General features: G+C 43.2%; 1 protein-coding gene across 1 annotated transcript in view; it reads right to left on the bottom strand.

The window, feature by feature from the left end:
• Positions 1 to 348: 348 nt before the first annotated feature.
• Positions 349 to 23,813, bottom strand: part of T265_12779 (hypothetical protein) — a gene marked incomplete at both ends in the record, with an annotated part of 31,472 nt that continues 8,007 nt past the window's right edge. Inside the window, 8 exons of the mRNA XM_009165398.1 lie at positions 349 to 735; positions 1,839 to 2,168; positions 9,744 to 9,869; positions 13,184 to 13,291; positions 14,172 to 14,309; positions 17,703 to 17,816; positions 19,279 to 19,380; positions 21,771 to 21,877. Coding sequence (XP_009163662.1) covers positions 349 to 735; positions 1,839 to 2,168; positions 9,744 to 9,869; positions 13,184 to 13,291; positions 14,172 to 14,309; positions 17,703 to 17,816; positions 19,279 to 19,380; positions 21,771 to 21,877 — 1,412 coding nt within the window. The remainder of the gene's footprint in view (positions 736 to 1,838; positions 2,169 to 9,743; positions 9,870 to 13,183; positions 13,292 to 14,171; positions 14,310 to 17,702; positions 17,817 to 19,278; positions 19,381 to 21,770; positions 21,878 to 23,813) is intronic.

Below are 23,813 nucleotides of genomic sequence, written 5' to 3' on the forward strand. Positions count from 1 at the left end.
TGATCGTTGCTATGGTCCGGGTCACACCAGTATGATTTGACTGATTACACTCCTTTAAGTGGTGCAAATGTCACGCAGAAGTAGGCTGGTTCAAGTTTGGTTCTCAGGTTGCTTTACCCATCAAATCATACTCAGCGCTGGCGGGTTTCGTAAACTGATGAGCGACGAGTTCGCCAACAAACCACGAAAAATTCAAACCTACTGCATCAAGTTGACCATGTTCTGGAACTTCCATGGATATGATTTTCATGACACACATACAGTTCAACGATTAGAAAACGCCTATGCTCTGAAACCTGGGTGGTTTGGCAAGCAGATTTTGTCCGGAACAGTCTCAGAAACGACGAGTCAAGTGGTTAAAAACATTAGGGGACTGATGTCTGAGAATAAGTATTTTCTCACTTGATTCAGTAGCATAGCTGAATAAAGGCCATCTAAAGCGGTTAGTTGATCATGTGTTCCTGCTTCACGTATTCGGCCGTTTTCCAGCACCAAGATCAGGTCGGCATTGCGCACCGTTGTCAGCCTATGTGCGACCATTACAACAGTGCGTCCTGAACTGGCTTTGTCCAAAGCCGCTTGAACAATACGCTCGGAGTTTGTGTCCAATGCTGAGGTTGCCTCATCTAAGAGTAGAAGTCTTGGTTTTCGGATCAATGCTCTTGCAATGGCAATGCGTTGTTTCTGACCGCCGGACATGCCAGTGCCACGTTCACCAACCACTGTATTGTAACCCTGAAAATGAGGAATACAAGAGATGTTTCACGAAGTCAAAGATTTAAACTGGGATATCGGAGCATGGCGTTTTTGCACTTATGGCTACGCCTCAAACCCCTGACCGAATAAAACAACCGGAGTTCAAATTACTAAGACTCTTGATATTTTACCGGTCACCCGCAGCGTACTTGTGTGATATTGCAGCTGGTTCATCTTGATTCCTATCTAGAACAGGTAGTATTCTTAAGCACATCTGTGCCTCATTCGACTTATGGATTAAGTGCATACTAAGCGCAGGTGATTGCCACAGAGCTTACCCTCAATCTCTTGGAGAAACTAGCAGCGTTACTGTGACGCGTCTTCATGCCACTTCTTCAGTAGCAAACTGACAGACAGTATCCCAGTGTGTGGCGGTAGGCATATCATCACTGAAAGCCCTAAAACGTTAGAACTAGATCGGGCGCAATAGTAAAATAAATAAATCGTTCATAAGCAACAATCTTTCTGTGCTCAGCTTTCATCTCGCCCGGAAGAAGTACAAGTTTGAGATAATTCCAGGTAGATCAAGCAGACCAAGACAGAAGCAGTTGAGATGCCGACGTTGGGTCTGAACCATGGACCTTCCAGTCGGTAAGTTCCCGCCTTAATCAATGAGCTATCTAGAGCTGATAGATCGGGCATGGATAATCAGGAAAGAAGGGTTGCACTAAAAGTGGAGATAAGGAGTTGAAACTGAGTTCAATATATATTCTTGTACACGGTGTTCCTCAGTTGAACGTGCGGAACAAAAGTAGCTCCAGAGTTGCATTGGGGGGTGTTTAAAAATACCGGGGCAATGCTGACTCTCAGTGTTGAAGGCCTGAGAGTCCTTCGTAGCCTGTTTGCATCTTCAGCTCACATCTGGTTACCTTAAAGTAGCGACGTAAATAAACGCCATAAAACTGTTTTAGAGAAGCAAAAATGTTGAGGGGAGTCCAAAGACTAAGCCCACCCGGTCAACCTCGGAGGAACCGGTCGTCAGACGGTCGACATATACTAACATACTACTTACGACGGACCAGAGATCTGTCCAGATTTCATGGAGTTTATCACTGGAGTGCTGCACAGTAAACATGTCAAACAAAGTTTAACGAACTTGTACATAGACTAATGATTGCATAGGACTTGACAGGTAGATTCGTAGCAGCGCAGCTGAGTTTTTGAATGAAACTGGAAAAAGATTCACAGTCAACACAAAGCGTGCCTACCTCTGGAAGACTGAGTATAAAGTCGTGGGCATTTGCCAGTCTGGCGGCCTCTTCAATTTCCGCTTGATCGGCGTCCAGTTTACCCATTCGGATATTTTCCGCCACCGTACCCTCGAAGAGTACAGGTTCCTGTTGAACGAACCCTTGCTGAGAGCGAAATGCTTTCAGATCCAGATCACGGATATCGGTTCCTTCAACAACTATCTGTGGACATGAGAAAACACATGAGAATTTCTCTCTGATCAAACAAGGGAACACAATGATTAAAAAATGGACGATTCACAAAGGCAATCCTCCTATTTGTTCTCTCCTCTAGGTCACATTCACCGCTAGATAATGATTCCAGTCACAAAAATGAAGTCAGCTGTGACCAATGGAGTAACTTGGTCTACCGAGAAACCCAAGAACTTGAAGAATTCGAATATTCGTCGGTCTCGTGCTCAAGAACAGGAAATATGACCATAATAACCACGAGTTCACTATCACGTGACACATATTTCTTAATGATAGCGTTTTCGTTTCAAAGGTATGCATATATATTTATATATGTATTAATGTATACATGGGGAACGATTGCTTCAGCTATGTGCCGATAGCAGGCTGTTTTTATGCAGTACGAACTTCCGAAATAGTCGAAGTCGTTTGGCCACTTGGTGTCCTCCAACAGCAGGCCGGCCACAAACTCAAATCGACCACATTGCCATCAGTTACTGATGGCGCGGATCCATAACTGACTGCCGGTCGTTTTGAAACACATTTGTGGACTCTGACCACGCGCTCGTCCGGAGTCGCTTCAACCCACGTTTCCCGGGGTCACCCTAACATTGACCAGGATAAGAGGGTAGGGGTCGCCAAGCTCAAAGGTCACCTGGGCGTTGGTGAATCAGAACACAGAACAACAGAGCAACCAATGGAACCGTCCGACCGAACAACTAATCGTGATCGAAGGTCAGCCCCGGCCTGCAGCATGTACATTAACACATACGCAACACTACTCAACGCACAACCTCGAACCCATTGCCATGCACCACTATACTCCTTACGATGATGCCTCCTTGACTGGTGATGAAACGTTTGCAATCAATTCGTCCAGCTCAGAGACCAAACCGACGACCACCTACGCTACCTGAGCTACCAACATTTTTTAATCAAAATCTGCCTAAGTATAATTTTTGTTCGGACGAGTTCGGAGAAAAGCCCCATGGAGTTTTTATCTATCAACTGGGTGCCACATAAGGATTTTTCACGTCTGTATTTTTGTAATTAACTCTCTGGGACAGAATCCAAAGGTGGCTGTGCCGGCATATTCTGACAGGGAAAAAATTGATTGGGCATTAGTAGGGAGTAACACCTGTAACTGCGCAGAGTCCGACAACCTCAAAAATAAATCAGGATATAGTTTCATGTTGTCACAGGGAATTCATCAGTTTTCGTCAGCGAGAAATCCAATCTCGCTTGGCTTCCGCGCCCACCGAGAACACTACCAAGGTGCCGCGTTGATGAGGTCGTTAGGTGTTCAATAGATATCCGAAAGACCGGATGGCTGACACCGAAACACCCCAAAACGATAGCTTTTTGGAACAGACTGACATTCTAATAGTAGGCTACAAGCAGAAGTCACCTAATTCCCTTATGGGTTTGGGTAGCTCTGTTCGGTAGTCAAATTGGTTTACAGAGTGGTAATATATTAACGTGCTATTCGAATAGACTACATCGATTATGTGGCAATGAAACTATACTTCCACTGTGCCGAGTGGTGACAAAAAAGGCTGTGAACGCGGTTTGGGAGTGAGATGAATGAGTATCCTGTGAAAGATAAACAGAAAGCCAGTGCACAGATTTTCCAACGCATAACGGGGTTAGTGAACTACCGGACTGGTTCACAATACTACTGAACTCGCAGGAAACGAAAAAAATAGGTTGGTCTAGTACATTCCCTCTAGGTGGGATATGAGCTCATGTAAGAAGGAATGCACCTGTTTGATGAATGAATGCAGTTGACGCGTCCACCACTGTATTGTCAGCAGCATCATAATCGTCAACAGCATTACATCAGCACTAGACACTGGTGCTTACTGTCAACCAAGAGGACACAAAACCCTGACAAAGAGTTAGAGACGAAAAGGGTAGGAAATAAGTGGAAATGCCCTATGTAAGTAGGAAGATATATCAGGAACAATGCGACTATACTTTAGAACAGAAGCCAGATAAGTGCACCTGAGCACCATACCAATCCACCACCATCCACGGAATCGATCCAACGTCATTTGTTCTTTATCTAACAGGAACTTAGCGCTGGTTGGATATCCGGCTAGAAAATGACAGCAAGGATGCAACTGGACGCATCGTCCACCTGGTCGAAATCCTGATGGATGCTCTTGAATTGGCGTCCGATGTGCCGGCGTGAGGCGTCGCAGTATTGGGAAATGGCAGGCATGAGGCATACAACACCCTAGCTGGCTGTATCTACAGGTAACCTCTCTTCTGTGAAAGAACTACGATGACTAAATGGCCTTAGTTCTTTTTCCCAATAGGTCCAAACAGTTTCATTAGAACAGATAGAGGACAGGTTGAAGTATGTCAACATGTTTTTCACTCTCTTCAGTCGCAAACGCGAGATTTGTGAGTTAGACAAGGTAGATAGTAGAATGTTGAACATGAACTGATCAGTAGGTTCCTGCGGACGGCTTCCAACAAATCCACAGCCTTACGCAAACTGAATTCAGTCTACGCTTCAAATAACCCACATGAAAGTCTAACGAGTTCCAATCTGGTTAAACAGGTTCTCCGGGGCTGGTCTAAAGATGATCAAATTTTCAATGGTGATTTCGTACACCCGTTTCATTCTTATTGGGGATCACCGGCAGCTCACAAAGCTCAAGGCTGTTTCGATCCGCAACTTACCGGCTGGTAGTTGAGCAGCTAACCGTTGGGTCACGAGCGGCTGACCAGCACTGTGATTAAATAACCAAGTTAATCAAATTTCTCGCTCAAGTATCCAGGAGTCGTTTGCACGTAATGTGGTTGTACACCACGCTGCTGCCACCACTAAATTCCCCATCAGTTTACAATTGTGGGGGTACGCAGGTGTGAAACAGTTCTTTGTTCTATGGTGGTAAAAACAAATTTGGAAAATATGTTTCCCCGAAAGAAAAATGGTCAGAAGATTGGGTGAACAATGAGTCCGGTGCAAATTGTGCGCTTTGGATTGGGTTCTATTGGCGACACTCTGAATTGGATCGGATTAGACTTGGCCCAATTACACAGTTTTTCTTTCACTTGCACATGGAAAACAGTCTCATTAATGAAGCGCAGGGAATGAAACTTATCAATTTAAAAACCACAATCAACATTTACATCCCCAATGCAGATCTTTCAGGTTAGAAAATCGAACTTAAAGGGCTCTAAGTGTACCAAACGTTTTTAAATTCCGTACACAGCGTATAGTGTGACATCACGGTGGTTGATGACTCGGCGTATGCTTAAATCGTCCCCTCAAGTAACCTCACAAAAATAGTAAGCTGAAAGGTCTTCAAATTTTGTTCGAAGATGTCCGGCTTTTAAGGCGTTGCACACCATTAATCTTCCCGAACTTCTTCTCCAGCATGAAAAGGCAGTTGAAGGTCCGCACTTCATCAGGAAGTGTGTTATACCATCGCGTAGTTTCTGCACCGCTCAGACCGCGTTCGTCCTAAACCGAAGCACAATAAGCCTCTGAGTATCAGCCACGTGAAGTCACGTTAGGTAGATGTATACAGCCGACGAACTTGACTGCTTTGTTGTTGAGGAAACGTTCAAATAAAAAGGTGAACAAAATTGAACCAGAATTACATCCGGATAACGGCTCGACTTCCATACATCCTAGTCAAGAACACAACAAATGCATCCTGGTGCTCGCGCCTTGTGTCCACTGATTATCTGAGTAATAAATAGCTGACAATTTTAGGCAGGCATCGCATGCCTCATCCATCAACCAAAAACGGTTGAGGAGTGGCAACCTATCCAGGAATGTTTCACTGCAACTTTGTTTATTTCAATGGTGTTAGTGGTATCCATTGCCAAGAACCGGTAAAGCAACAAACGGAAGTGTTGACGAAATAAGAGTAAAGATTTTCACCACAAAGTTGGACGAGAATTACCGCAGTCGAAAACTTGCACCTTTTTTCTTATTTCTAGCTCATGCTGTGGGCCTGTCGTTCTCACTGTCATTTCGTATTACATTACAATGATTCCATCGTTACTTGATTAAAAATAATGAAAAACTCGTTGAATTTCGATTGAAACAGTACGGTTTTGGCATTTTGGGAGAGCCTAAAGCTGTCTTGCCGAAAAACTCGTATTATATGTCGTGAATTCCATAATTTGTCTGTTGAAATGGGTTGCAAACCACCGGATGGTCGCGTGGGAAACCTCAAACGATTAACTGACCTGTGCTGTCGCAATAACTTGAAGCTTGAGCTGAAATCCCTCTTGCTTGCTGCCCTTGGCCACCGGGACAGTTGGCTATCCAGCCGAGAAGCACTGTACAGCTGTTTCATCCTTATTGGGAATCATCAGCAGTGCCCATCTCACGAAACCCCGGAGAGTCTCGAACACGCGACATCCTGGCTAGTAGTCTGAACACTTGACCATTCGGCCACGAGCGGCTGATCAGCAGTGTAATTAACTCGCACTTAGACAGGATATGGCGCCTCTCATCCTTCAATCACGGGATCCACATCACGCGGTCACACGTGTTGACTGGCTCCTCGAGCAACGACTTCTCAGAGGAAGTTTCACTCATCGGGTGAAGTTTATCCTTCCACTGAGCTACTTATAGATTGTTGGTAGTGTGAGGGGATTTGAGATTTTTGTAGAGATTTTGTCCTGTAAGTGAAGCCAATCTATTCTGAGGTCTATCTATCTATGCTGTTGAGGTCCTCGTTCTTGTTCCATCTTTATGACGACAAATTTCATTATTGAACATGAACGTACAAAACAGGGAATCCGGCAAGGTGATGGGATGACGTGCACCTAACGGACAATCTACCCGTCGCTTACGGCCAAAAACTACAGTTTTGTTACTGCACTGAATAATATCAATCTAAATTTTACCTTTCGCTCTGTTTGTCCACAAAAAGGGGACTTGAAGAAACGTCACATTTGATGAGCAGCATGAATCTGGATGATGCAACCTTACGACTCAAATAATCCGGGTTAGGTTGCGCCCCAAAATACTCCTATCTTGTTCTGCTAGACAGAAAATTCCCCAACGATGAAATATACTTTTGAAGCAGACGTTTGTCCTGAAAGACTGTAATTCAGTAATTCACAGGTAGAGCGTCTTGGACTATTCAAAGAAACCGAAACCGCTGTCGGCATCCATAACCAGCCGCCCAGAGGGGACACAGTCTTAGTGATACAGTAGCAGGAACTTGTAAATTGCATCAATCCAACCTATAAAGGAGTTTACTTCTGTTTTTAGTTCCATAACTTGTTGACAATTTCCAGATGGATGTTTCAGTGTCAACAGTTTCCGCCTCGTGTGATCGTGTTGGTAAACGCATGCTGTTGATATGGTCAAGCATTTGCCGGACAGAATGCACGCCTATTCTCTTGCTAAAACCTGCTAAGAGATTGTACTGGTGTGCCAGTTGACTTAGCTGGTCACTCGCCTAGTCCAGGTGAGAGGGTGATCGAAGGGTAATTTTGAGCAGTTATCACCATATGAAATCTATCATGTGCCCATGTTGCCGTACTCATTCCGGTTAAACCACTTATTTCCCTTCGATTACTAAGGAGAAAATAAAGAGAACCCAGCGGCCCATTTGGACTGAAGTACTTTTCAATTTTTAATCTATTCTTTATCTCGTCTAAACACCGAGGTGTGCGTTTATTGCAACTGTCATTTGTTGTGAACAATGCGACATTCTCTCTTTTATAAGTTGGAAAACATCACATGAGTTATGAATACACAACTTGCTGTTATGGTACTCGATTATCACGTCCGTGTTCGATTGTGAAGATCTCACATTGGGACATTGTAGAAAGGAGTTGAACAAGCTTCGTGCTCCCGGTTTGTATGGACAGGGATAGGTGTTGAACGTAAATCGGCATGCTGTAGTTGAATAACTTGGCGAAATGTTTTACAATAGGCTTGGTAAGCATCATATGCTCAGCAAAACCACTAAGTGACATGGGACTTTGCAAGGAAGTTTGTGCGATGCCCACTAACCACCACGTGGGTGTGATGTCAAGTCAAAATGTGTCAGCTCAATGTAACCAAATGTTTGCATATTAGTAATGCATGATCAACCATTTCTGTGGTGAAAATAAACTCAAGGTTGTTTTCAGTGCTCGCTAATAATGTTGCTCAGTGACGGAACCGCAGTCAAGCCACGCACAGCTTTGACACAAGACCAGTTCTGAGACGAGATTTAGTGAAAAAATGATTTGTTTAAAGACGAGAACACGCAAGCAAAATAAACCAATTCGCGTTAACGATCGACGTAACCGAATCATGTGAATACAGTATGCCCAAATTGCCTCATGGTTCAGCTGGCCCGATCTTTCAGATACCGCAGTATACATTTTTGACATAGCATAATACGGAAACTCGAGGGCTACGCCAATCAGAGCAGTCCCAAGCGGAGCGAAACCTTTATTGGGCTGCCAAACCACTTCTAGAAGCATAGAATGAGTTGAAATTGTCCTATTAGACCTTTGGTAGCCAAACGGCAACCAAGGATGCTCTTCAGTATATCCTCCTTGGTCGTCAGATTAAAGGGTGGTTCTCCGCGGAGTTCGCGAACAGCAATTAACCAATTCGTCATCGATTTTACTGGGGAAACACAACAAAACGTTAACCCATGTTCTCCAAGTCCGATAAGCAGCCATATCATCCTGAGATGCCTCTGTCATGGTACAAAGCTGCAGGTTTGTAACACTTGTACTACCATTTCTTTCAGATTGGTAGGACGCGATTCAATGTCGTGATTCAGCAAATGGAGCCACTACTTAGCATTTCAACCATCAGATTTGCAGTCTAAAAGGATCAACCCTGTACAAAAACACAAATAAGTTTTCCGGACAAACGCGAAGGCGACACATTAATCACGAAGAGGCCCATGGGAATTGATCAAAACAACAAACATTTTAAACTCAAAGGTAGCGACAGACCGTAAGACCCTATGGCATCCATGGTGAAGTCTACGGAGTCGCATTCGAACAGACTGAAGGAAAACACTATCGGAATTGAGTACAGGATTTAGTATTCCACCCAGAATATAAAAACATTTTTCCTGAGTGACTTGATATACGAGTGAATCATTTCGATTTTCAAACAGCTCGGTATTTACATTCGACTGAACTCGTTTGGTTATTCTTTTGAAGTCATCAAAAAACACTTCGAAGTTTCTTGAAAGTTTGAGACCAGAAACCAATGCATTCCTGTGAACGGAGCGTGCAACAACGATTTTGCTTATATTTACCAAACTGTGGGAATTATTCATCCTATAAAGTCTACTTAAGATTAATTAAGTAGTCTCATCGCGTCTTATGCCATAGTAAACGTGGTGCATGTTTCAGTTTCCATGACATCGATAAAAAACCCGGACGTGACGCAAATTCAAAACTCAAAAGAAGAGGGGAACTTCAACACGTCAGGAATCTCACCAGTTTTCGTACCAAATACTTAGTGACCATAGCAGACTACTGTCCATTTGTTAATGTTCGTCATGAATCTACAAGCTATCCAGCGAGATCTCAAGGCTAGTAATTTCTAGCACGATGTTTACTCACCCGTCCCTCTATTGGCTCGTAAAAACGTTGCAGCATATGTACAACCGTGCTCTTCCCAGAGCCACTTGGACCAACAAGGGCCACCGTTTGACCTTTCCGAAGATTCATATTGAACTCCTGTAGGACCTGAAGAGCATATAGAGAACACATGGTTAGAAGGACGAATAAGAATACTTTTGATCGGTGCTCAAAAATCTAAAATTATGGATTGCTGATGCAATTATGGGACACGAATTCGGAGTAAACAAAAACCGCCAGAGGTTAACGACGTTGCAAGCGATGAGACCATGGTCATTCATCCACACAAAATTTTTTATTACAACTGGAATGTCAGTAGCGTTAAGCATGGATGAAATTTTAAAACACTTGGTCTAGCCCATCCGAACAGTCAGAAGCTGAGATAATGTCATATCCAGTTGACTTTATCAGCCACTGACGTATGACATTAACCAATTATGAGTAACAGTAGCATCGAGTTAGAGTCACTGCATTACAAACGGGTTTGAGGGACCTTTGTTTTGAATTTAATTCTATGACATTCGGACAATGACTCAATTTATGTGTATGTTTGAATGGGATTACTCTGTTTTTAACAGTATTGTCTCATGTCTAGAAGTTTCAGATTCCATTTGTGAATTCGATCCGCTGTACTTGTAGCGTGCTCCTATGTCCGCTTGAAGAAATACACTAATCGGAACGACTTGGTCATTGTTCAGACATATCAGGTAGGCATAGTCCTCGAGTTATCAGCAATCTCATTTCACACCTGAACAACAAGTTGTCCTTAGTTAGCGAAACACGGTCACTTGCAAAGTAAGTTGGCATTAACAGGAGACTAAGCTAAATCTGCGCAATAGCACATCCATTTAAAGGATATCATCAACGAGCGTTTGAGCGGGTACTCAGTTGTGTCCCCGGTTAACACCTACTTAATTTTCAGGTGACTGTATTTCACCAGTGTTCCGATGCCCTTTGGGAAAACGATTGACCGGTTCTGTCAACAAGGATGCAACTGCATCCTGCGCTGTTACCATGGCCGTCACCTAGAAGATTTAATGTATTCAACTGATGAAAATTATATGAAAGGTTTGCATCTGGTTTCTTACTACAGGTGATTGAAATGCATTCAAGAAATAAGGCGTCATACAACCGTTCCCAGTGGACTACAGGCTCGATATTCCTTGTAGTTGGATCTCCATAGTTACGGAAGAAATAAGCAAATTTGAAGAACACAAAAGCATGTAGTAATGTTGAACCGGTGAACTGAACGCAATTAATCACATTCAACCTCAAATAAATTATTAGATATCAGAGCGTTAACCTTAGATGTAGGATTTATTGCTTATGTGAATACGCGTTCGTTAATTGGCAGGGGGTATTCCTACATGGACTGGAGGTAATGCGAATAATAACTTTCTTCCAAGGCTCCAGACTTTTGGCAATAAAATGAAAACGGGTTGTCTGAACGCAAAGAAGCGTTCATCATAGGGCACCTACTCATTTCGGTTAATGAAACTTGGCCGATCCAGTCAAACGTTGGAGTAGACGGTTGAAATTGATCTTATGGGTATCGGTGGCAGAGAATGTTTTTTCGGAGTGCTCAGTCAGCGCAGACTCAACGGCCATTGATCCCTGGCGATCTTGAACATTGAATTTTCATGTTCTAACTTTTATTATAGTGACTAAATGACTCATGGTTCCTGCCATACTGGACAGTTTTTTGACTGACTAACTTGGAAGTATATACGGTTATAATCCTTGAATGAAGCCTTTTTAGTTGGCGCTTCTGAGCAATGTGCACAACACTCGATATGCGTAACAAGCGTCCTGGTGATAAATGCAAGGATAGATCGCACCACCCACTTTGTGGCGGAACACGATTAGTCTTTGTGCAGTGAAAATTATGCCCTAAAGTGCAGGTAAGTGAACACCTATGTAACATAGAATTCGTAGCTAAACCATTCTATGTGTACGAAAACCAGCTTGCCTTATGCAGCGTACAAGACTAAAAACTGTGTATTCCCAACGAACAAGTGAGCAGCTGATGATAAGGTAACCTCATTCTATCACTAATCAGGGTGTGATATACTAGAATTTTTGAAAGTATTTTGCTCGTTTTTATTCACCACCTTCATAAGCGAGCGCTGCCATGAACCATAACCTAATCGACTGGACAAGCCATAATAATTGAAGATGATAAGCAATCATTATCATAGAGAAAATCGCAGCCATGTGTAATTGAATCTTAATCATTGGGCGCTAAAGAACTTGCACATGCCAGCAAATTTAAACCTAGTTTCCGTAACCAATCTCTAGCGGTTTATCTCGGCTGCAGACGTTATTAAGCATTATTAAGAATTTGGGAAGCACCGAGACGATTGCCGGATATGTGGGCTCAAATGCTGTTTCCAAAGTTTAAATACTTGTGTGGCGACCCAAAGCCTTAGAGCTACATGTCTCTTTATGGTGTGAACACAAATTGGGTTTATCTCGGCGAATATACAAAAGCCGATACAATGACCCATGACTTCACTGTACTGTCGGATCGCTAACTCTGGTATGGTGACAAATTGGATGAAACGTGGAAAACGCCCAGATAGTTTTCATTTTATTTTCAAACTGCTGTTTTGGGAATTAACTATTCATGTTCATGTGTATAAATAAATCCGTATGTGCTTCCCAGATTTGCTTGTGCAAGCAGATAATGGATTCGTTTTGAGACAATACGGAATATTCAGTGACTAAGGACCACAGGAGACTAAGGTCAAGCTGTTGGAATGTTGTCTGAGTTTTGTCAAGAATGTCCAAACCTCACTTCAGCTAATACGGAGGTATCCACTGCTAGGTGATGAACGGCTTAAATTATCGATCGTCTTCTGATCAGAAACCACTCTAGTAGAATTTGTATCCAGGGAAGCAAGCAGGCAGAATACACGTTAGTAGATTTAAGAGAGCAGTGACACTTCACAAAATACTGTCAGGTGCTCTTGGGAGCATTGAACGGGATGATGGGCATTGGTCAGAACCAGTGCGATTAACACTCAACCAGTACTTCTCCTTAATGACATGGAAATAATCAACATCTGCATGGACAAATATCAACAACTTCCACGTTTCATTTATCGCCCCAATTCACGTTTTCAACTTTTCAAGGAGAATCTGAGAAACTGGCAACAGGAAGGTCGAATGCTAGTCAGCCATGTTAGGTGATTGTCAGCTGGGGGCAAGGAAAAACATCCCGAGGCATGCTGGACCCTGCATTCAAGTGAATATCATGTGGCAGTATACACGTAGTTCTTGTCAGAAAATTGAGACAATGCTTTCTAATCGGCTAACGAGGACGTGCTCTCTTTTGGTCAAGAAAACCATGGATATTCGAGTGTATTAAACTTGGATAGATGCTAAGAAAGATAACTCATGCTGAATCACGTTATCCTTACTATAGTATCAGGACGCGTTGGATAGACAAATTTGACATCTTGAAAATCAATATTTCCATGAAAATCCTTGGAAAGAGTTCCAACGAAGTTTTTATCAATCGAAGGGATCTGCGGATTTCAAAAACAGAGAACGAGGAAAAAGAACTTTAGTGACGGGCAAATCATCATATTAGCTGTAATCAAATGAAAATGTTTCGAACATTTAGGCTTTATCATCGTGGCCTAATAATACAGCATTCTTATAAATGTTATTATATTTCGAAGATACCTATAGACCACAAATACGTGGAGCCCACAGTAGACATACAAACAAGGGTACTCAAATAGAAGTGAGCGGAGAAGTGCCCTGGGCAGGGGAAGTTTGCGTAATTCAGATATTTCCAAGCACGGATAGACACCCAAGCCTGAACTTACTACGCGCTCCATCGCTAAGAAGCGTAGACTGATTTGTGCTGCTCAACTTCCACCTAATATTTGATCGCTGGAGGTGCGTTCGAATATTTGCGGCCTGGATGGTTCACAAAGTGACAGGTGATCTGCTCGCTGCGATGTTGACTAGCAAACATCGGAGAGACATCATCCACGACAACATAAATCTGTGTGTTATGTCAGAATCTCGAACTAAAAACGAAAAAAGAGTTATTTTCTTAAAGATCATCTATTCGTTCTTGTGGTACCGATTTACTACATCCAACTTAGAACTACTCCCCATTTAACAGCTTTGTGTCACGATGTTTTCTCGGGGGCGGTTGTATAGCTGTTCATGCTAACCACAACCGAGAAAAACGTCACCTACCTTCTACCATAATAAAAAATAACTTGCCATTTTGAGTCTGTAACGCAGTTAACTGTAGCGTCTAAATGATGCCCGTCACAAAACTATTCATACAGTCACTAATTTTAAGCTTTTTGAAGCTCAAAAACATCATAAACGAGAGGTTCAGCTGGATTCCAGGTGAGTCTACCGCAAAACCAAATAGGTTTGCACATGAGTGTCCTTCGCTAATTTCGTGCAATTCGGGTTCAAGTGGGACGTACGCTTGATCGAAATACGGGGATTATGTCTACCTGATGAGCCGCAAGAGGGGCGAAACCGGTAGTCGGTTGTCAAAGAGCTTTCAGCAATCTTATGAGTAAGAGTTCAGCCTATTAACAAAATAACAAGAGGGGCTTCTCTCTGGAACATCAAGGTCCAGAGTGAATCATCTGATAAAATAATAGGCCTTGTTTTTACTATAGTCACTTTGTTGTTTTAGCTGAGCACCGTTGGCCATCAAAATGACATCCCTTAGTGATTCCTTATGAGAACCTGAGTTACATGAAGCTTTGGACCGAAGACCTCTTGGGAAGCCTAACAAATTGTAAGTGGTGGGGCTGGGCCAGTAACAGGTGATGGATGGTCAGCTAAACGTTCCCTGTGGTGCAGTCAGCACTTGTTTTCGCTCGCTAACGGTGGTGTGTAATGAGGACACGGCATCACGGAAGTGTCACCGAAACGAGTGTTGGCGTGAAACTGATTCACATGCAGAAGTTGTGACAAGAATCAACAAGGAATGGGATGGATGTGACCTCATGAGTTCGAGCAACACAGTGTTCAGGCCGTGACTCGGTCCTCGTTTTATGAGTTCAAGCCCGCTAGGGTGCTAGAGTGCAATTTTGCATACCGTATGAAGGTGATGGGACTGAACTTTATACCGCGAGTGGTAGTCCAGAGGCGGCTTAATGTATATAGATAGGTGCGTGGCAAACAGGTTGGGTATTCACTACTTGTCTTCATTAACATGAACCGGTTTCATCGCTGCGGAGGTGTGGAATCAAGTCCAATAGGTGATTACGTAATAAACCACTGTGATAAAGGGTCACGAAAGGCTGGGAGGCTGGTCGCGCTCCGGCGTGCAAAATCTCCATAAGGACACTATATGGCCACAACGGGGTTTCAATGCTTAATGTACATGGACCAGCTATAGATTAATACTCTGGCACCCTAGCCAGGGTGACCACTGCAGTGAATCGAGTCCAACCAAACGCTGGAATTTAAACACAGTGACGTCATACTACCGCCAATCATCACCTGTCTCCCAATCTACCAGTTGATACTTTTGCATAGTCTATTTTAGAGTCTCCATCTGCAAAAAGCGAACCCACGCTAGACACTCGCGACCCACATACACACAAAGCCTACACGTTCACGGATCCGAAGCTTAGCTATCACATCTGACTCTAGTTCATATGAGGATCGATTTTTTTTCTAACGGGGGGGATAAAGGGCTGTAGAAACAAAAATATTCGCACGCCTGACCGTCGCAGTCACGCGATACAAGATTGCTGAATGTTTGCTTTCTATCATTCTGATTGCGTTATCTTCGTCGTCTTCTGTCCACTAAACATTGTTCACGACGACCTGGCCATGAATTCTGCTTTTTCCACTGGATCAGTCTGTAAAATACCGCTTCATTCAACGGTTTGTGCATACTGATAGCAATCATAACACAGGGGAACTGGTCATCAGCTACAATTTAATTGCAGTCAACATGTAGGGTTTTAGTCGGTGTTGACAAAGCTACAGGCCACGTTGAATCGTATCTAATGGCTAGCTGTGCACAGGCATGTGAAAGGCACGTTAAAAGGTACTTGAACGATTGAGGTTGAACGATGACTTGAATTCCTAACAGTTTTCTCTGAGCACCTAGGAAATGCCGCAAAGGTTGTCTTTTTTCATGCCGGCGCATGGGGTCTTCTTCATTCCTGGTGTTTCTGATGCGATATTTGGCACCAGTGGCTCAACCACTTCAACCACATTTACACAGAACACGTGCTTGCAATTCAGCCTCTCACAACTTAAGGGGGCGCTGTTGCTGCGCGCAGGACCAGTCGATATGGTTAGATCTACTCCCATGCCATTGGTTGGTTGCATTGGATTGGGTGGAGGAAACAACATTCAGTGTCCATAGGGTTCACGCCTGGCTGGTACGCGTCTGGTTTATCATAGGTTCCTTGACGTTCGCAGGTTAAACTTGCGAGAACCCCCCACAGGCGGACTGAAAACAAATAGCTTCATTTGAAAAAAAGCAATAAGTTCTAGTGCCGGCGTTCGCCCGTAATCTAGCGACTTGGATTCAAGGTGGCCTGAATATTGTTTGGCGGATCAGCTGCTTAGTATCTAGTTAAATAGGTGGTTAACAAACCGATACGGCTATTGAGGGTACTCCTACTCACGTATTAATCAGTGCAATGCGTGTGGTGTGAGACTGCAGACAGTGAATTTCGACTGGTCGCTGGGTCCCGCTACCGAACATGAGATTGCGGTGCAAGCTTATTCGCTTGCTTTCTCTGGTCCTCATCTGATGAAGTGTTGTAGAACGCAGTTGTGTCACAAGGCGTCTTTAGGGCAGATGATCAGATTCGTATGTTCATCCAATAATACTACCAGCCCTGCTGTCACTCTAGGTAGGCGAACCGTCAGTAACTATCAGCGACCGTTTGTTTCTTGTATGAAAAATTATTCAGTCGATGTCACCCTATGACATAGTGACGAATCAAAAATGTCAGAAGAATCTATAGGTCACGCAACACGAGTTCTCAACACACCGGTTTCAAGCTGAAGCAGCTGACAAAAATGAACAATACAACATCATAGCGTTTGGTACGTTTAAAAAATAATTTTCTTTCTCATTCAGTTGCTTTCGGAAATCGGAACAGATGCACCTAACCTGTCCATGCCCAACTTGTCCACCAAAAAACAGGTTTGTTACTCATTTCAAATCACCTAAAATTGAACCGTAGATATCAACCTCTGTCCTAATCATTCATTAACCTCCTGCATTGTCGAAAACAAACTCTGTATCATGATCTGTTCTCGACAGACTAGAGGCCATGGGAATTTCCGACCGACAGATATCTAAGTAGTCAAGTAATGAAAAGTAGACATCGAAACTAAAATGCATCCTCTTTTCACTCAAATGCTGACTGTCCGAGAGATGTCACACTCGCCGTAGGAGTTCAGGTCGGTGCAGCTGCACAATGGTAAGTCTAGTAAAAGTGCGAAAAACAACCAAAGAAAGAGGGAAACACATTGAAAGGGTCTTTGGCCCATCTCCGGAAAAGACTCATTTTGGGTGGGCTCTGCACTAGGTCGCGGCTGACGCGGGAGATTCTTGTGGCTCCTGCGGGAGGATGGCTTCCACTCGAGGAATCCCCTGTTAGCAGGATTGCAATTTCCTGTATGCTTTCGAGCATTTACACGATTACTCATCGCTCCTCATGTTAACGTTGACACCTAGTTTTCACTGAGCACTTGTCACAAGATTCTGTTGCCGCGGCATCTTCAGTACGGGGTCATTAAGTTGCGAGTTCGTTTGTTAGGACTAGTAAGTACTTGGCGGTTGGACTAGTTAGTGCCTTTTTCCTACGGAAGCCCTGCTTAGTTCTGTTCGAACACAAAACACATTGTTGAGGTAAAATCGGGTTACTGTTCTGATTACAGTCACTAAAACGTTGCTGTTTGTCTTCGAACACTTACACGTTCTATAGTATCATACACGTCTCTCGCAGCTGCCGTTGCCATTAGGAAGTAATGAAGTGCCGGAAGAGCGTTTCCCAGGTAAATGCTTCCCAGAATGACGTTGAAAAATACCTGAGGTAGCGAAAAATTGGGTAAAATAAGTTGCAAGTAAATCAAGTAAAGAACGAACGGCGTTTGCCCCAAAAGAGCCACCTGTTAAGTTGGGAAGCCAAAATATTTGTCATGGATGCATAACTTCAAGCCAAGCATTGAAATTCTTGTAAAAAGAGCTTTACTCCAGTTATAAAATGGATCTCAATTGGTCTTCAGGTAACCAGATATGCACCCGAATCACTCACGTAAATTCGGTCCTGAATTGTCTATGCAACTTGATCTAACCGCTGAATAATGTACACTTTCTATAGGTATTGAGGTTACAACGTAACTACAAGTGACGAGAGTACAAGAGTAAACTCAAAAAAGAGAACTATTCTGATGCTAGGAAAAACGTCGTTTTTATTCCTCAAAATAACCAGTCGTCGCCCCTCACTTTATGCGATATTGAGCTGATACTGTCGTTTTGTCAACAATGTTCCATTTTGCAAGTCACACCATACCCCTAAGTTTATTCCAATTTGTTTTCAACTGCTGCATTGTTGAGTAGAGAAAATTGCGTATAGTTTGCGACCTTGGTTGGATTCGCTGCAGATAAATGTGGTGCTCAACACTGTAATTCCAAAGGGGAAGAAGCAAGCACCATGTTGTCAATCCTGTGAAAAACGTCCGATCCCAAATAACTCAAGCCTTAGTATTTTGGTGAAACTCAGAGCTGCCATTAGAAGTTCGACCAATACGCTTTGCTGCATACCAACTTGGTTTTCACATGAGACTCACCTGGAATAAGTTGAATCACTTGTTAAGGTTATTCTTCTTCAATCAAATGCGCCGCACTTGATGAGTCCCAAGAAGGACGAAAACGGTCGTGGGCTGTCTAAGAATTTTCAGCCTGAAGTGTATTACTCCCATAGCATTACATTCATCATACGAAAATCCCGCAAACCAAATGTTATTTAAGGACTCAGTCAAGGTGACACCGTGAATTTCCTGTGGGCACTGAGCCGGAGTAATTGAGTTTGTTTTTATGTTTGAAAATTTCAGCCATGCTCGATACACGCGTCAGGAGTTCACTCAGTGAGGGTTGACATACTGGGCTTTGAATCGTTCATCTGTGTAGTGCCTGAGCAACCACTAGCAAGTAGGTTGGTGGAGACATTGCTGAGCTATTCAAGCCTAGATAGAAGCAGTAAAAATCCACCCATTTGCCCTTGTCGTGCGCATCCATTCTGAGGTAGCCCGGGTACCTTTTCAAAATCTCCAGAGGGACTCAGTACAGTATTCGAACTAGCAAGTGGGAAGTAGTCAACTAACAGCGTGAACGCACTAAAAGAAGCGGGCATTCTTATTTTGTTGCTACTCAGGCGGCGCTCAACTTTGATGCTTGTTCTGGTTACCCTGTGGAGTAAACGTACTTAGGCTGGACTCGTCTTTTTGGGGTTGCCATTCAGCTGTTTCATTCACCGCTTCAATGCCTAACTGTCATGCCACCCAAAGGAAACACCGGGGCTGGGATACTTCCAGGTCGCCCGAGCCTATACAGCGGAAGTCGATAGGCAAAGGTCGGTTTCGAAGCACAGACCTTCCAGTCAATAAATTCGCGCTCTAACCACTTGCTCCATGTTGCCCCAGTCCTGTGATTTCTCCGTGGAATGTTACCATGAATTTACAAGATACGTTTAGTAATAATTACTAAGAAGCACTTATTTATAGCTTTAGATGGTGTCCAAACCTGGCTGTTAGCTGGACCATTAAGCATAGACCGGTAGCGCAGTATTGTCTGACCTTTACGGTTTCAAACGGTGGTTGGTGCATTCTTTCACTTTAAACCCCGAAGTGGTTTGCTGAATACTCAATCTGTTGTTCAGTGTCTCTTGATGCATCAGTCCAGTTAAGATTTCTCCACAGACGCGCCGGATGTTCGTAGATTTTCTTTCTCATACCAATAAACATGCAAAAATATAAGGGCGGATCTATAAATCCAATAACCGCGGGATTTGAGTAATGGATCGAACGGAAGATGGAGAAGCTCCATAAGGTCCTTTGTGACGAAGAGCTCTCCACTTTTCTGCTAGTTCTTATAATAATTATCAGTTTAAAGACAGGGATACGAGGATTTTGTCTCCGAAATCAGGACAAGTTTGGCCGATTTGTCCTGAATAGGAAACTGTTCGTGGCGAGACGACTTATTCATGAGTCACACATTCTTTTGTTGCACGATTGTATCTTCCCTAATGAACTTACCATTACGATTATTATTACTATTACTATTACACGTCAGCAGAATGGACTAGTAAGGACTCAGATACCCAAGAAGGGCGAAACCGGTCGTGGCTGTCAAGGAATTTTCAGCCACCTCATGAGTAGTGTGTTACGACCGGGAAACCCGTTAACCTAATTTCGCCCTATCGTGAGTTGGCTAAACGAATGATATGTATTTTTAATTCCCACCGTAGTATTTGTTGCTCATTGCTGTTTGGAAGATCCTTGTAAAATTTTACTCTAAGTGGAACACTAAAATATCATGTATTCATGTGACGTACATTCGCGACTACTTCTGCCCTATTCATCCCTAAAAACTTCATCTGATGGAGTACTATTTCCGGGGCATCCGATGTGAGCTGACTGATAGTGCTGATGCGAAGAGTGTTTGGGTTAAAACAGTTTCCAACATTTTATGGCCAAACTTGAGGAATCGGAAGAGACTGATTTATGACGAGTGATCTCATTGGAGTTATTTGGGTCGTTGTTCAGGCAAGATAAAGAGCGAGGGAACGACTGAACATCTGATTTTCAATTTCAACACTGCACTAAAGCATTTTCGACCTGTGAATATGAACATCGTACCAGAGTACCGCTTCTCGATATCTATATATGACTATACCATGGATCGTTTTGTGTGTAGGCAACCGGATGGGACTGCACGATATCTGATACGCATAAGTTCCAGACAAGCATAACATAAACGTGCTTTTGTCCATACAGCTAGAGTGATTTTCGCGAGGAACGGCAAGTTTCCACAGAAACACTTACTGTGATCAAATGACTGCCCTTACAGCTTCATCAATAAATACATCAGTTCCAGTGATTAGCAGTGTGTGCAAATCGCGGCACCAGAGTACTACCTTCACACTGAAGTTCCTCACAATAGTGATCATGTTTTCAGACTATTTAGACAAATACAACAGGTGTCCCTTTGATACGGCAAAGCCGTACGAGAAGGCCGCTGCAGCTAGGTCAAATACCAGCGTTAGTTTCATATGCTCCCGTGCAAATTCGTGGTCCATTGTCGGATTGGATGAAAGGCTTGAAACTCAAGCAATACAGCATATGTCCGAAACACTCCGTACGGTGTCAGCAGACTATAACTCAATCTTGAGCGAATCCATGGAGAAGTTATTGCTAGCAATGCACCTACTTTTCAAGGAGAGAGAGGTCAACATCACTAAAAGTTTCGGGTTTTGACACGAAACAATCAGCTACATAGACTAAGGCTACCGTCTGAATGCGATAGCTTGGAATTCCAGTGTTTTAACCCTTCCTATATATGAACCACTACTGCTCAGCTCTCGGATCACTTAATTTGTTTCAATTGCTTGTCACTAAGACGTACTCCAAAAAGAAGTCAACATTAAGCAAAGACGCAGGCTAACTCATGGTCTTATTATGATCTCAGTGCACGTCCTATTATATACGCACACTTTTCTTCTCTTAGTTACAAATGAACTGAAGTCACGTTTTAGCACCAGCAATAGCAGGTTTGTTCAACTCTTGCGATGGGTCTGTGTAGGTAGAACCAAAACATATACTTATAATGCAGAGAATTCCCTTTCCGATTCCACAAATTCTGAATACCTTAGGAATCTCCCTAGTGTAGCTAAACCAGCATTGTACCATTTTGATGGAGCATTATAAGAAGAACCACCATCGACCTTTTGTTTTTGTGCACTGTGAAGAAGAGCATAAACTCACCGCAACAACCGTTCCGCCCGTGTATTCCGCTGTTAACATCAGCTCCACTCCATACCAAAAAACGACCGCAGCTGAGGTGAACAAGGTCAGACCAATCAAGCCCATCACTGAAAGCACAGAGCAGAAAAGTTTGTTTTTCGCATAATGTAAGTTCGGATGACCGTTTAGCAGATACGGAACTTCCCTGCAGAGTACCGAAAAATCGAGCAACACAAAACCAGAAGCAGTTGGATTGTGTGAGCATTTTGGAAGAGTCTACACTGGATCAACAATGATATATACATATAGCGCTCACTTTCAGTGCATTTTTGGAGTTATTTACTTTGAAGTGAAGATCATTACATTACTTGAAAGGTAACAGTTGGGGTTTTTGGAGAGAATTCTCCAGTAGTTCCAACTGTACGGTCACGGAAAAACATTGCTCAGCCATTTCCACGAACATGTCACGTGCTCTCCACAGAACAACTGTTAGTGGGGTTACATCAACTTTTCGGCGACTCACTACGTGAATTCCTTCCTCAATTACCGTTGATTGGACCGCTGCAAGAAGGTTGCTCCGAATAGATGGACACAGTTGCAGTTCGATGTGTATGGATCTAATAAAATCGACCAGAATGTTTAACCTTTGACTTTAGATGAAGTAAGTTATGAACACTGGCGTTGGTACAGATTTGTCCTGGCTGTTCACAGACAGGCACTTCAAGATTCACTGAGTAGGAATTGGTAGGGAAATCTGACTGGACTATTGAAGTGATCACTCAACAAGGCATTCACCTTAGAAATAAATGCTGTAAAGATAGTTGACCGTACATTGAAAAAATGTGCACATAGTGCGAAGTGAGTGTCAAAGAAATTAATCAGTAATTTGTTCTCGAGATAGAAACTATGATGGACACCTTTTTATCCTCTGTTTGCCGCTATAAAAAGTGTGTTTAGAACGGGATTAGTTATATGGTAGACAGGTGTCGAGTTTGTGATTAGGTATCAGGGATCCAGTCAGCATCAGTTATTAATTAATGTATGTGAGTATTAATTCCCTGTGACAAAGCATCCAGCATTGAATTAGTACATATCGGTGTTCGCGTCAGACAATGGGGCCAGTGTGTTTGAATTTCTTACACCGATTCATCATTCTTGCAACTGTAGTGAACTGCATTGATTAATTTTGTTAAGCTTCTGAGACACACAGGACTCTAGAAAACCAAAATCCATTAGTCTGACACAACGTTCGGCCGAAACTAGAAAAATGTACAAGTCGAAACTTTTGAAGCCCGTTTGTCTGCTTGTTTAAATGGTGCTGAGGGGGCTTCCAAAAGCGGAAATTTGTTGAGCACTGGGAACATCAAAAGATTGGCCGAAACGGGTGGATGGGCTAATACTGTCCTAGTCTGATTCCAGATGAATCCATGCAACTGGTTGCTTCGAAAACCTTGACGCGTGCTCTGAAAGATGAATCAATACAACAGTTGGTCCGCAATGGTCAAGCAACACTAGACCAAGAGGTTTAGACGTGATTACGCACCACTCTTGAAATCGTCCGGCTCCGGTCGAATGCGTGATGTGATAAAACAACGTGTCAAGCATCCGCTTATTAAATCTTCCGTGTAGACGGTTCAGCGGTCACCGATCACTGCGCCATGATAAACGAGCAGAGTTTAAGTTAACCGGATTTTCTTGACGCACGAAGCACTTGGTTTTGCAGTGGCGATCGAGTGCTCACAAGCCTCCTCCTAAACTTATCTCCTTAGCACACAGCACAAAGTACACACCCGTGAATGTAGCAGGCTGTCAAAACCAGTCTGAACTATTCTGTTCATAACTTGCATCCCTCCAATGCGTCTATCGCACCAAGACAATCTACCAGTTTTCTGGAATTCATGGTTATTCTTGCTAAAATGCCTGACTTTCGTTTGATCAGTCTGTCCTGCCTGGGCATTATGACAGAAGGGTTGAAATTTGTCATAGTGCCAGACAAGGACTTATTGCGCGCCCTAATATTTATACACAGGTTCAATCTGCGCGTAATTAGAGACTCACAAGCTG

Source organism: Opisthorchis viverrini (assembly GCF_000715545.1).
Source record: "Opisthorchis viverrini unplaced genomic scaffold opera_v5_14, whole genome shotgun sequence".
NCBI lineage: Eukaryota > Metazoa > Platyhelminthes > Trematoda > Opisthorchiida > Opisthorchiidae > Opisthorchis > Opisthorchis viverrini.